This window comes from Fundulus heteroclitus, unplaced genomic scaffold (genome assembly GCF_011125445.2).
Source record: "Fundulus heteroclitus isolate FHET01 unplaced genomic scaffold, MU-UCD_Fhet_4.1 scaffold_56, whole genome shotgun sequence".
Taxonomy (NCBI): Eukaryota; Metazoa; Chordata; class Actinopteri; order Cyprinodontiformes; family Fundulidae; genus Fundulus; species Fundulus heteroclitus.
This window is the reverse complement of record NW_023396989.1, coordinates 1,647,436-1,661,634: the sequence shown is the minus strand read 5'-3', so window position 1 is coordinate 1,661,634 and position 14,199 is coordinate 1,647,436. Positions and strand designations below refer to the sequence as shown.

Genomic DNA, 14,199 nt, shown 5'->3' with positions numbered 1-14,199 from the left:
CGTCGGCGCCGCCGGGCCCTCTGACCAGCACCAGCAGGCTGAAGTGCCTTGCCCAAGGACACAACGTCAGAGTGTGGGATCAAACCAGCAACCCGTCAATTACAGGACAACCTATTTAGCAGGTGAGGTGAGGGGAAAGGGAGTGGAAGATGATTAATGTGTAGTTCAGGGTCACCACCACCAGGTGGCCCCCAAGGACCACATGTGGGCCTCCAGCCTGAAGCTGCCACAACCCTCCAGTGAGCTGCACCTAAAATGTTATTTCAGGCTGTTGCTCTACTTTTGAAATCACACTTTCATTTATAAAGATATAAAAATGACATTTAAGAAAAAAAGGATTGCAGATGTTTATTGGTGACTTTTCTATAGGTCTAAAGAGTGAACGCTTTCCCCTGAGGTTGAGACTATAGAACCATTAAATAAAGGGAGAGACTGTCAGGATGATGCAGATCTGGTTCCTACGACGAGGAGCTCCGTTTTGTCCCTCTTCAGAATCAGAATCAAGTTTAATCGGCAAGTAGGTTTGCACTTATAAGGAAATTGACTTGGTGTTGATGGTGCAGACAAAAAATTAAAATGCAATAAAATAAAATTGACATATATACAGAACCTATATACACTCAGTAAACTGTGCGTTAATATAATGCAGAAGCTTGTAGTCCTGAACGGGGGAGAGAGGCAGTGTCCAGATTCACAGGCGGCTCTTGGTCTTGTTCATAAGGCTGGTAGCAGATGGAAAAAACTGTTCATGTGGCGTGAGGTTGTGGTCCTGATGGACCGCAGCCTCCTGCCAGAGGGAAGTGTCTGAAATAGTTTGTGACTGGGGTGAAGGGATCAGCCACAATCTTCCTGCACGCCTCAGAGTCTTGGAGGCGTACAGGTCCTGGAGAGATGGAAGATTGCAGCCAATCAGCTTCTCTGCAGACCTGATGACACGCTGCAGTCTGCTCTGGTCCTTAGCGGTGGCACCAGCGCACCAGATGGTGATGGAGGAGGTGAGGATGGACTCCATGATGGAGGAGGTGAGGATTTCTTTTCAGCCAGGCAGGAGGTGAGTGTAGAACCTGGCTTCCATTAAAAATAGAGCTGGGTGTCATCTGCATAACGGTGAATATGGATGTTGGCCTTCTGGAAGATAGAGAGAAGACCAGAGTCAGACCACAGATCCAGCTAAAGACCGGGTCTGATGTGGCTCTGCAGAAAAGAACCTGATGTTTTATAAACCAAACCTGCAGCGTTGGTCCTGGAATCGCATACGACTCAAATAACCTCTTTATTAGGAGCAGACGTCTTATTTCCCAGTAGGTCTGCCAGCGATAACAAGCCTCGGCTCAAAGCTGAGGGACGTTGCTGGACCAGATGTCCTGCAGAGTCCAGGACCGGCCGCCTCCAGCTTAGCATGGCTGCCCTGATCTAGAAGGTAAGAATGAAGACGAGCTGAGAACTGAAGCGTGCTCAGAAGCTTTATTAATTGTTCAAAGAGAGATTTATCGTCCCAGGTTGTTTTCAGACACAAATGATTTATAGACACAGATCTAGAAAAACATCTTGATGAGCAGTTTCTGTCAAAATTTAGTTTATTTACTTATTTTAATGCATATTCACATGCAAGACACAAAACATCATTTGGTGATGGCCCAGAAAACATAAATCATATAAAAATCATTGGTGCAAATATGTACAAAAATATATTTATTACTTGGCCACAAAGAAAAATAGAGTTGGTTGTTAATACAAATTAAAACGCTTGTTTCAGAGGTTAATAAATAAAATAATAGTTTTTGTTGGCAGATCTGGACTGATTATAAGGACAGAAAGTGAAACTGAAATATATAAATATTTGGTGGTCGATGTTCCTGAATGAAGAAGATCTACAACCTGCAGTAAAAACATCATTACATTTCTAAAACACCAACAACTCATTAGTTCCTGATTAGTCAGAGGATAAAATAATAAATCCTTAATGTTAGAAGCAGGAAAGTTTGTGTTTGACGGTGAACTGAACTTTAAACGTTCCAGATGTGGATCAGATAAGGTTCCTCCTCCTCTTCAAAGCAGCCGCAGCCAATCGCTGTGAAAAACCTCAAGCCACCTTCAGCTGCCGCTGCGACGCTCCCATAGAGAAACCATTCAACAGTTTTTGTACGAGTCTTTCTCACCGTGTCTACGGACCACAGTGCCTGAAGTCAGGCTGAGCCTCTGACAAAAACCTTCCCGCCTACAGATGGATCAGCGTTCTGCATGGGCTGACAGAACCACCAGAGGTTCTGTCAGCCCAATCTTTAAAGTAGCACATTTAGTACCAAATGATTTCATAAAAGACGTTTCCACATGGATCAAGGCTTATAATTAATAAACCAAGTTAGAAAACGCCACAATGTACTTCTTTAACATTTTCTCAGACATTCATGACAAAGTGGCGTATTGTTGAGTGACATAAGTCACCAATTCCCAACGTCTGTGAGTATTCCAAGTATAAATGAGGAAGGAGTTTTTCATAAGTCTGCGTGTCAACCAGTAGGACCAACGACACAAAAGAGCCGAACCCTTGAATCGTGACTGGGATGGATCTACATGAGGCATAAAATGTGCAGATTTACTACAAACATTGTATAAGGTTCTTGAGAACAGATTGATTTCTATTCTAAGAAGACAGAAAAAAGCATTATCACACTTTTGAAGACAGCAAAAATAACATTAAAAGACTTAAAAGATAAATCAAGTTTTGAGTTATGCTAAAACTGAGAATCCTTGTTATTTTATAAATAAAACAAATAGAAGATTGGAAAAAGTAGAATGGGGAATAGTTGAAGATGTCCTGATGCATCTGACTAATGCAGGTAGATTAGTGTAAAGAGTAATGTAAAGTGTTGTGGGGTCATGGGACTGGTTAAAACGCTGTACCAAACCCAACAGATGTCTTCACTGTTAAAGCATTTAAAAGATCGACTAGTATAAATCTTATATACATGGGAATGATCAAATAAGTTATTGATTGATTAAGCCTTTGACTCATATATGTAGAAATCTGTCTTTTCAACATGGAATCTTTATAAATCATTTTTTTTATTCAAAAACAGTGATAAACACAGCATAGAAAACTGTGGACAAGACAAGTTTATTTGTTGTAATAATTCTGTCTGAGCAGTTACACCTGCAGCGGCTCTGATCAGTGGAGTCACTGCTCCTGGGAAGTGCCCTATATGTTGCAGCCTCTCCCAGTGTGTAACCGCCAGATTCTTGAAAGCCTTCATGTGTGTGAACCATCCAGTGTTGCTTTTCTGCCTGCCTGTTATTGAGCAGTGTTTCCTTTGTGGATTTGGCTCGCCAGTCTTGCCCCTGTCGGATTCTCCTGTTGGCTTCTGTTTCTGGAAACTGAAAACCCTGAACTGTCTCTTGACCAAGCCTGCCTGTCTATGCCCCCTTTGGAAACCTCCACCTATTGCCTGGACAACAGATTTCCCCTATGTTTCTGCCACATACTCATCCTATCAGAAGTGGATCATTTATTGAATGATTCAGATCACTCAGACAAAGCCATTGGGCCCACTGATCAGAGGGCAGGCAGGAGGCCAGGAGGAAGACCAGAGAGGAGATTTATGGATGGAGTGACAGAGGTAGATAGTGTGAGAGGAGAAGATGCAGACGATAGAGTTAGATGGAGACAGATGACTCGCTGATGACGACGCCTGAAAGGGAAAAGCTGAAATAAGATGAAGAGTAGCAGCTGGAGGACCTGAACCGATGAGGCTCAAATCTCCACATCATCTGCAAAGCCAGACAGGAAACCCAGAGTACCCTAATCTGAAAGAACCAAAGACAACCTTTACCAAGAATCAACCGGCCTCTTTTACAGGTGATGAGCTTCAGGCTCTCAGCTCAGATTAACATGAACTTCTGAACCCAAAGGAAGAGAAACCCCTCAGTCCTGAAGTCTTCCCCAGTATCAAGAAATGGTAGAAATCTCATATTTTCAAGACAAAGGTCAAGTTTTCAGTCTCTGATGGACAAGTCTAAATCCAGTCTCAAGCCGTTGGAAGTCAGAGTCTCGAACCACAGGCTGCAGTTGCGTTGTGGAGCAACTAAAGGGCTCCTGACTATCTTCACTTGAGGATAAAAGGGTCCATCTGAGTGGCCTGATAGTTTACCAGATTCTTACTAGACTCCACGCTCACCTGAGGTCTTGCCACAGCAACTACCTGAGTTTTGATCTGCTTAGCCAGCTGATAGCCATGGGATGCTTCTGGAGGTCTCTGCACCTGCAGACCTCTTCAGCCTGACAGTTACCTGAGGTCCATTGACCAAAATATTAATAACCCAACATGCACCAAAAACCATGTAGGTGTAACCCTGTTCAGCTGTGTCAGCAGGGGAACCTGGGAACGTGGTCCACTCAGACTCCACTGCTTCATTTGGGACGCAGGTTTGAAAATGTTCACCACTGGAGCTTCTGCTGGGACTCCTCTGGAGGTAAATCCCAGCTCCTGTGTCCAAATAACAACTCAATAGTCTCAGGTGTTATGGTGCCATGTTCAATTATAGATGCTTCCAAATCAGCAGTGTTTCCTGGCTCTGTATGGACCGAGGGAACACAGAGAGGAACAACATCCTGGAGTGTTTAAAAGACATGTTAAAGGACACATACAGAGGCTGTGATTGGATGATATCAAAAGCAGAGAGGAACTGCTTAAAACAAGGGATTTCTGCATTTTGGAGCTGGCGATTACCTGGGGTATCGAGACATTGTGAAAACATCGGCAGCTGTTTCAGCCCATGTCAAGGTTGCCTGACCTATGTGAGGATTATGGCTGCTAACAGCACTCAGAATGAAATGCTGTGTAAGCAGAGCTGCAGGCCAGCTGCCGTTCCTGAACTTGCTGGCAGGATGGGAACGATGGGGATAAAGTAGGAAGCTGGACTCTGGCAGAATGACCACAATTTTGGCTGTTTTGGAATCGCCATTGAGATGTAGCAGTAAGACTTTAAGTCAGACAGGAAAACAAGAGTCTACCTGCCCAAAACAAATGCTGCTATCCAAACTGGCTCCCCTGCAATCTTAATTTCTCCTGGATGTTACCCACAGTTGCTCTCTGCCACACTTCACAGACTAATACACAATCATGATTATACTATAAAACACAGGCACACACATACTGCCTCTACTGTGCTTTTTCCCTTACTCTGCTGCGTTCTGTTAGCATAGCTGTAGTGTCAGAAAGGTCAGATCAGAGACCTCAAGAACATACTTAGTTTATTTCTTATTATTAATAGAAACAATCAAGTCTTTCTGTATGTTTGTTAATGTATGAAATAAGTCTATTCAAGGATTTACTTAGCTTATTCTTTTGTTTTTCCTATGTCTGTAATGTTTTTTCTGTTCATGTACAGCACAATCATCTTGTTACTAAAAAGTGCTATAGAAATAAACTTACCTTACATTACTTTTTTGTGTTGACCTGCATCATTTATCTATACAGTAAACAGTAGAGGCCCCAACACTGACCCTTTAGGTACACCAGTAATTATATTTAAAAGGCCTGAAGAACATTCACTGACACAAACTCACTGTTTTCAGCCTGACAGATAATTACAGCTGATTTTTGTCAAACCGATCAGTAGTGGGCTCCTGCAGAACTCTGAGGAGAAAACTCAACCACCCGGCACGCTGGAACAGGGACACGTCTAACATGGAGGACGGGACTAAAGGTTCCCCCCAGCTTCCACATGATTGTATAACTGAATATATTTCTTAATGCATTCATAGACATTCATATCACCTAGCTTGTTTGAGACTGACCCCTGTGTGTTGGGGATCAGTCTCTGGTTCAAGCAGAGGAGTTTGTGTCTCGTGTCTTTTTTACCAGTGATGGTGGGATGGAGCCGGAGATGGTGGGGGAGGAGATCTGTTATGTAGCGGGAGCTGAAAGTAGAGCCACTGCTTCTCTGTGTCAAAGGGAACCAGCTGAGATGGTATGGACATCTGATCAGGATGCCCCCTGGGAGCCTCCCTTTGCCTCTCCAGGCATGTTCCACTGGGGGGAGACCCCAAGGAAGACCCAGAACCCCCTGGAGTCACTATATCCCATCTGGCCTGGTAACGCCCTGGGGTCCCTCAGAATGAGCTGAGGAGAGGGAGGTCTGGGGTTTCTCTCCCGGATCTTGCCCCTGTGTCCCAATCTCGGATAATTGGAACGCAATGGATGGATGGATGGAATAGGTTTTGGTTTTATTTTATTCATTTGCTCTTCATGGACTTCAGCATCAGCACCGTGCTGCCAGCCATGCTGGCTCTGAAGCTCCACAGCATTGATCCTCCACTCCTCTCTGCTCCTGGATCAGTGACCTCCTCACCAACAGACCCAGGTGGTGAGGATGGGGACCATCTGCTCCACTGATCCTCAGGAACACCACAGGGCTGTGTCCTCAGCCCAGCTCTCTTCACCCAGGACTGTCCTGCTGTCCCCCCCCCCCCCCACAGACACGGTGGAGAAGTTAGAGGACGACACCACTGTAGTGGGTCTCATCTCCACCAATGATGGGTCCCACTACAGGGAGGAGGTCAGCAGTCTGACACAGTGGAGCTCCAGGAACAACCTGATCCTGAACACCAGTCAGACCAAGGAGGTGATAATAAATGACAGGAGGTCCAGGAGGACTGAACACCTCCTCTCTACATACAGGGGGAGGTGGTGGAGGCGTGGACAGCATCAGGTTCCTGTACATTCACATCTCCTCTGACCTCCTGGATTGAGAACACCTCCCACCTGGTGAAGAAGGCCCAACAACAGCTCTTCTTCCTCAGGAACCTGAAAAGATCTGGACTTCCTCTAAGCTGCTAAAGACCTTCTACAGAGCTACAATAGAGAGCGTTTATGTCTCAGCATCACTGTGTGGTGTGGGAGCTGCTCAGTCCAGGAGAGGAAGGACCTAGCACAGAGGACAGAGCAGGGGATTGTGGGACGCCTTCTGCAGGATCTGGAGTCAATTTATGTAGCATGAGTCCAGAACCTGGCCAGACGTATCTCCACTGACCCCCCCCCCCCCCCCCCCCCAACCAGGTAATGCACTGTTGGCTCCTCTCCCATCAGATAAAACCTTCAGAACCACAAAGCCAAAACAAATAAACTTAAAAAACAGCTTCTTCCCCAGAGCTGTGAGGGCAATCGCCCCCTGATGGGAGACTGTGGTCCAGCGCTTTAAAATCCCCCCCACTCTTACCAACCCGTCATACGTTACAATCACGTTGTTATTGCCTACTGCACACTATCATCTCTGAATATCTAAATGCACATTTCTGTAAATGAAGCCTCAGATCATCATTGCACAATAAGCATGTTATTACCTTCTTATCTTTATCTGTGAACGCTAAAAAAGTAACCCTTGTTCATTACCTGTTTGTTTATCAGTTTTTGCCTTTGTTATGTGTAATGTGAACCGGAGTAGCCAAAGAGAAATTTAATTAAATATTCTGATTCTGGTTCTGGAAGATACAACCAAGCCCAAAATATCCTGATGCATAAAACAGATCCTGATGAAAACAAGCAGTAACTTTATAAAAAGTTCAAGTGCATAAATCTGCCATAATATTAATAATATGGAGACCAGCAACAAAGATAATAATGTGATAGCTGGGTTAGAGCACCGAAGCAACAGGCTTCTGAAACATTTTTACTCTTATTAAACATTTGTCTTAGGTATAAAATAGTAAATGCTGGAGTAAAAGAACGACCTCACGGATATTATTAAGGTTTCTGCATTTAAATGTTCTGAGAAACATGTCTGTAAAGAGTTTTTTGTCTTGTGGCTTCAGCTGGTTTCCTGCTGCAGGTTTTTGTACGACGGTTTCTGGCTGTGCTAGCTGGGGTACCACTCTGACTGAACCTTCACACGCAGCTCAACAAAAACCTCCAGGCTCCTCTGAGCTGCTGGATAAACGCTAAAAACCATCCATGGATCCCAAAGACAGGGGGACAAACACTGGGGCTTCAGGTGGGTTCTCTGCTGATTCCTTCCTACAGAAAAACTGGGATGTTTCTTCACTTTGCTGCGTCTCATACCTTCGCTCTGCCTCTGATCAATCCCTCTTTATTGGGAAATTCTCCCCTTAAAACCCAACGTTAAGCCCCAGTTTGATGCTCCAGGGTTCACAGATGCACACAGTGCCGGTGGAAGTGGATTTTTCACCTTTCAGAGCTTCTCTGCACATATTTGGCAGCTCATGGGTTTCGGTATGAGGCCGTAATACTGTGATTCATTAACTTTTGCAAAGCCGATCAAGCTCATCGTCTCTCCTAAAGGTAAGAAAACAATCCTTTTTATTGACCAGTGGTATCAGAAATAGATTTTAGATTTACAGTCAAAACTGGATATTTTTTATCCTCAAACTGTGTAAATGAGCTGAAGTGTGAATGTCTCTGAGCGTCTGTGAGTCAGACCTGCAGTCGTTCTGCCTCCAATGCTAAATATGAGCAAAAAGAAACAGTTTCACTGCTCAGAGAAGCCTTCAGAACATTCTGGCTTATTATTTTATGCCCAAATGTCTAAAAAAAATCAGACTGCATGAATACCAGGTAATGAATCCTGTCTGAGATGTTGAATTAACTCTGTGTGAAGTCTCTAAAAATAAATACTTTAAAATAGTCTCAGTTGGGTTTACGAACTGCTATAAAATACTGAATCCTGAGGGAAATGCTACATATAATAAATATAATATAGATGAAAAAACCCTGAAATGTTTTTAGAGCCATTAAAGTCGGACTCTTCAGCTCTAAACCCGGGTTTTAAAATCATTTGCCTGAAGAAAGAAATGTACAAAATGACTGTTTTCTAAAATAATAACATCCATTGGTCTGAAATGAGCTGAAATTTAATCTGCAAGGAAACGAAAAAATAAAATGTTTGCTCACAGTTGAGGATTTTATCCATTAAAAACTTAACCCAGGAACTAAATCCTAAACCTGAAGAGTGTTAAAGTGAAAAAAAAAATGAAGGAAGGTGCTTCAGGAAATTAAAGTTTGAAATTAGATTTAAAACGATTAAAAATGCCATAAATTCATTGTGATGCTTTTCGGTAACAAACAAAACCACATCTCATAAATTCTAAAAAAGTATAAAAAACATGATGAATTTCACTTTTATTAATAGCTTATAATGGTTTATTAGGAGAGGATCAAAAATAATTTAACTAGGATTTTATTACTTTTAAAATGTAATAAACATTTAATAACCGGGTCGATTCAAGAGGAGGAGCTTTAAACAAATTTATTTTGTTTTATTCACGTTTGTCAGAAATTAAACCTGCGCTGAAATATTCTGCCGTCAGAAATCCAGCTGGGAATTATTTAGAAGATTTTCCTGAATTAGAGTTTCTGTTATTAGTTGTGTTTTCATGCAGCTTTTAAAACAACTGATTTTATTAAAAATGAAAAGAATAACATCAGAGTTGGAAACATGGATTTAAAAAAACTGAAGCTAAAATCTGATGTCAGGCGACTCAGAGGGAGTCGCCTGACATCAGACATCAGTTTTTCATCATTAATGTTAAAAATACATTTTCCTCTTTATGCAAATCTAGAAAACAAATCACCTAAAAGTCTTATAATTAAAGTGTGAAAATAAAAACAACAGAACTGCTGCTTAAAATGCTAAAATTTTCATACAGGATGATAATTAAAATTAATTTAGATTGAATTGAAACGGTTTCTAAATGTTCTGTTCCTAATAAATCCAACTGAAGTTATTCTGCACGATTTTGGTAGAATATGTTTATTATGAGAACAATTTATCAGAATTTTACTTTTAATGTAAGATTTGAGATTCTTCCTGCTTTATGTAAGTTTTCTCAGTCACTTTGTAAAGAAATATGAAATCCTGCAGCTTGTCGGCAGAAAAATTGAAAATCTGACTTCAGGAAAAGCAAAAAAAAAACTGTCAAAATATTAATCAATCATCTTTTTGAATTCTACCTTGAACCTGGGTTCTTCTGGGTTATTATCCCAATCTTTAAATGATTAATAATCCAACAACTAAACTTCTTTAAATTAGTAACAATAATAACAATGAATCAGTAAAACTATTGAAACTGATAAAAAACACAATTTTCTGTGTTTTATTTGTATTTGCAAAGTATTATTTAAGAAAGATTTTATAAGTTTTTATCAGTGAAGGAAATTTATCAAAGCTTCCAGCTGTGCAGCTTAAATGTAACGTTTTTATCTGTAACCTCCAGAATGATTGTGAAGAAAACTGGTTTCTGACTCCTTCCTGTAACGATCCACGGGTTTAATCATCTCTGCTCTCCTCTCGCCTCCAGATGACGTGCCCGTCGCTCCGGCCCTGTTCATCCTCCGTCACCGGCAGCCTGAAGGTGACTCTCTGAAGGTGGACCAGCGGGGTCCAGGTGTCTGTCTGGCCACACATTTCCGCCCAAAGGGGGGCAACCTGGTCCTGAATGAGGGGCAAGAAGCCGTGAACACGACTTCTGCCGTTTTGTCAATGGAGACCAAGACCTATTATTACGCTGTGTTCAAGAACAACATCGAGTCCTGCAGCCTGGACCGAAAGTCCAGCAAGGACGAGACCGGTATGACACGTTTCCCATCAGAACCTGAGTCCAAGACCTGAAGTCTAACCTGAAGGACTTCAGGTGTTTGTTTCTGCAGAGACTTTAGGCTAAAACCATCAGTTGGTTCGGCTCAGAAATGTTTCCTCATAAAATCAAGTCATGAACTCTTCAGGAGCTCTAAGTGACTAACATGTTTGTTTCTTCTCTTAAACAGGTGAGGAATTTGAGAGCATTTATCCAGGCAAGTCAACACACACCTAGACACTCAGTTGGACACACCTGGTCATACCTGGTCACAGCCTAGACTAAACACCAGTTCATACAACTAAATACACGTCAACACACCCCTGAAAAAACACCTGAAAACACCTGGACACACCCGAACACACCTGGACACTCACATGGACACAGCCTTGATTAAACACCTGTCCATACAATTAAATACACTTGAACACACCTGGAGACACCCAAACACACTTCAACACACTTCAACTTACTTGGACACACCTAGTCACAACCTAAACTAAACACCAGTTCATACAACTAAATACACGTCAACACCCCCCCGAATAAACACCTGAACACACCTGAACACTCACCTGAACACTCACCTGAACACTCACCTGAACACACCTGAACACTCACCTGAACACTCACCTGAACACTCACCTGGACACTCACCTGGACACACCTGAACACTCACCTGGACACTCACCTGGACACTCACATGGACAAAGCCTTGATTAAACACCTGTCCATACAACTAAATGCACTTCAATACACCCCTAAATAAACACCTAGACACACCTGAACACACCTGGACAGACCTGGACACATCTGGATGCTCCTGACATCATCCAGAGAAACTGACTGATCCAAAGTTGCAGATCCAGAAGCTTCCAGAGTTCTGATCCAAACGTTTGCAGCGTTCTCCTGACTGTTACGGTTTTTTCAACGCTGAATAGTTCCATGAGCCCAGAGGCAACAGAAACTGTTGAAGGTGTTCCAGATTCTGTGGTTCAGGATCCTTCCAGCGTTTTCTGAGAAAGTTTAAAGCTAATTTATACGTTTTCAATATAATTTCAAAGTGTTTCACACAACTAGACCATCAGTTCAGAACTGTTCTAAATATTCCAAAATATAAAACTGTAATAAGAATAATTCACAAAGACAAGCTGACCATTAGTTTGTGAGACTGACTTCCAGACTGAAGTCTTTAAAATATTTTAGGTTTATGAACGACTCAAGCTTCTTCCAAACATCAGCAGTTTAAATCCTGGTGGTTTTACTGAATCTGTTCTGCAGTTTATTTACCGCGGTGTTTGCGTATCTTCTCTGGTTCTGGTTCTGGTTCTCAGCACCTCCTGATGAATCTGGAACATCTGGATCTGTGTTGCTTTCTGTGATTTTCTCACTGAAGTCTCTGAATCTGCTGAATTCTGACTGAACTCTTTCCTCTCTGAAAATCCAGAAAACGCCAAAGTCAACTTCTACCTGGTGCTGATGAACGGCGTTCGGGTGATCTTCACCAAAGCTGTGGCCTTCAACACCATCATGGCCATCAGAGCCGTGATCTTCTGATCCGCCGTCTGAAACCGACCAGCGCCTCTGCAGAACTTAACTTCTTTATTTTAGCAAAATAAATCAGATGGAAGAGAAACTGACTGTAGAGCCTTTAAATGCTTATTTAGTCTTTAGTTGATTACATTTAGCAGCAACTGAAACCAAACGACGTCTGAAGAATAATTTTTGACCAAACAAATACAGAATTACAGCACAGTAACACATTAATTCTCACATATTTGAGCTTTAGTTGAAATTATAAGTACTTTTGATTTTGGTTGTATCTGAGAAAAATTCCTTCAGTCATATTTAAAAATAACAAAAACATTCAAAATCTGTTAAAGAAAATCACAAAATATCCTAAAAAAAGCAATTTCTCTCTTAATCTCTATAACTTTTAGCATTTTTCAGTCTGTTTGTTAAATATTAAATTTTTTGGAGATATGTTTGTTTTGATCTGTTAATCATTTTTGATACGATCAGAAGTGATGAGTCTGAAAACTCAGCAACATTTAGCTGTAAATAAACTCTATGCTTATTTCTGCAGAGTAAATAAAATAGTTTCACATGAAAAATTTGATTTGCTTCAATGTTTATGAATTTATTACAGGAACACGTTTCTTTGCTACTCAGTTCTGTTGTTAGGCTTTAAAATGATGAAATAAAAGCTGAACGTATTAAATCTGCTGTTAATTAATCTCTGATCATCTTGTTCGGGTTCTTTACTCCAGTGAGAAATTTCATCACGGTAAGACGCGGTGACAATCATGAAAACGTCTTTTATTTTCTCCCAGGGATCCTGTTTTATTTGACGTTAACTGATGACGTTAACGGCTTCCTGAAAAGTTCCATGGAAGGTGACGTGAACAGCATGAGGAGTCCATCAGGGTGCAGGCCACTGTTTTATTCTTAGTTTGATTTAAAGGAGCTCATTAAATCTTTATGTGTTAAAAGACTAACTGGTTTTTAATTAAATAATTTAGTCTTTATGAGTTTAATCGTGATGTTTTTTTCCTGAATGTGACCCGTACTGTCTGGATCACTGAACCTTCTCTGTCTCTGTGTCGGTTTGATCAGTTGAAACCACATTTCAACAGGAAACTGAAGCTGCTGATAAGAATCAGTGAGAAAGGAAACAACAGGAAACACGTTGGTTCAACATCAGCTCCGCCTCTTCCTTAACTTAAACTGTACTGTAATGTTTATCAACCTGCACACTGTTTTAAGTTTACTTTTAGGCAGCTTCAATAAAATTCTAAATAAAAAAAGCTTTATTGTTCTCCATTTTGTTGTATTTCTATGAATAGTTTTAAGTTTAGCTGCTACAGCTGAGCCCACAACTATTCATACCCCTGGCAGATATAGAAATCCTTTTTATTCAAGTAGGATGTTTCTGATAGGAAATGAGACAAAGGTCTATCAAAAGATCATAAACAACATAAAACGTACAAATCATTTTCAAATAATTTCTATAAATCTTTATGTATTTAAAAGAGAAAGCGATCAGTGGAAAAAAAAATTGGTGCCACAGCAATCAAACCCTTCTTCTAGCAGCTCGGCAGCTTTTCCACGTCTCCTCTGGCGTTCTGCTGACTTCTGTTCGGTGATGAGCTCCAGGTCTTTCTAGCCTCCTTACCACCACCCTGATCTTTAGCTGCTTCACCACATTCTCAGCTGGAGTCAGGTCCCGACTCTAGATCCAAAACATTATTACTTCCAGACAGCTGAAAGCTATTTGTCACATTAAACCTAAATCTGCCAGGGGTATGAATACTTGTGCATACAGATGATATCAAGACAGATGAAGACGTTTTCTGAATGTCTGACATAAAGTCAGATTAAATCGTTGTTATTTTAGGTTTGCTGAAACAGAATCAGAGAAAGATTTATTCAGACTTGAGATGTTTGGCTTTTTTTTCCAATGCTGCCCATATCAATCAAAATAATAACCCTTAATTCCCTTATAGCGAGAAAATTAGATCAGCTCAGGGAATCTCATCAAGATACAACTATGTTGAAATGGACTTTAAAAAACTACAAAGACCTCGAAACTTTTACCTTTTTAAAATATA

At 41.3% G+C, this 14,199-nt stretch overlaps 1 protein-coding gene across 2 annotated transcripts; it reads left to right on the top strand.

The window, feature by feature from the left end:
- The first annotated feature begins 7,640 nt into the window (after positions 1–7,640).
- On the top strand, positions 7,641–13,395 carry LOC105922417. Of its 2 annotated transcripts, XM_036133012.1 has the most exons (5): positions 7,641–7,989; positions 8,123–8,297; positions 10,313–10,582; positions 10,779–10,805; positions 12,036–13,395. In XM_036133012.1, exons 3-5 carry the CDS (start codon positions 10,495–10,497, stop codon positions 12,143–12,145), a joined length of 225 nt encoding a protein of 74 aa, XP_035988905.1. In that variant the 5' UTR covers positions 7,641–7,989; positions 8,123–8,297; positions 10,313–10,494; the 3' UTR covers positions 12,146–13,395. The 2 variants fall into 2 exon arrangements, with proteins under 2 accessions (XP_035988905.1, XP_035988904.1); XM_036133011.1 differs by having other exon boundaries at positions 7,641–8,297.
- The last annotated feature ends 804 nt before the right edge of the window (positions 13,396–14,199 follow it).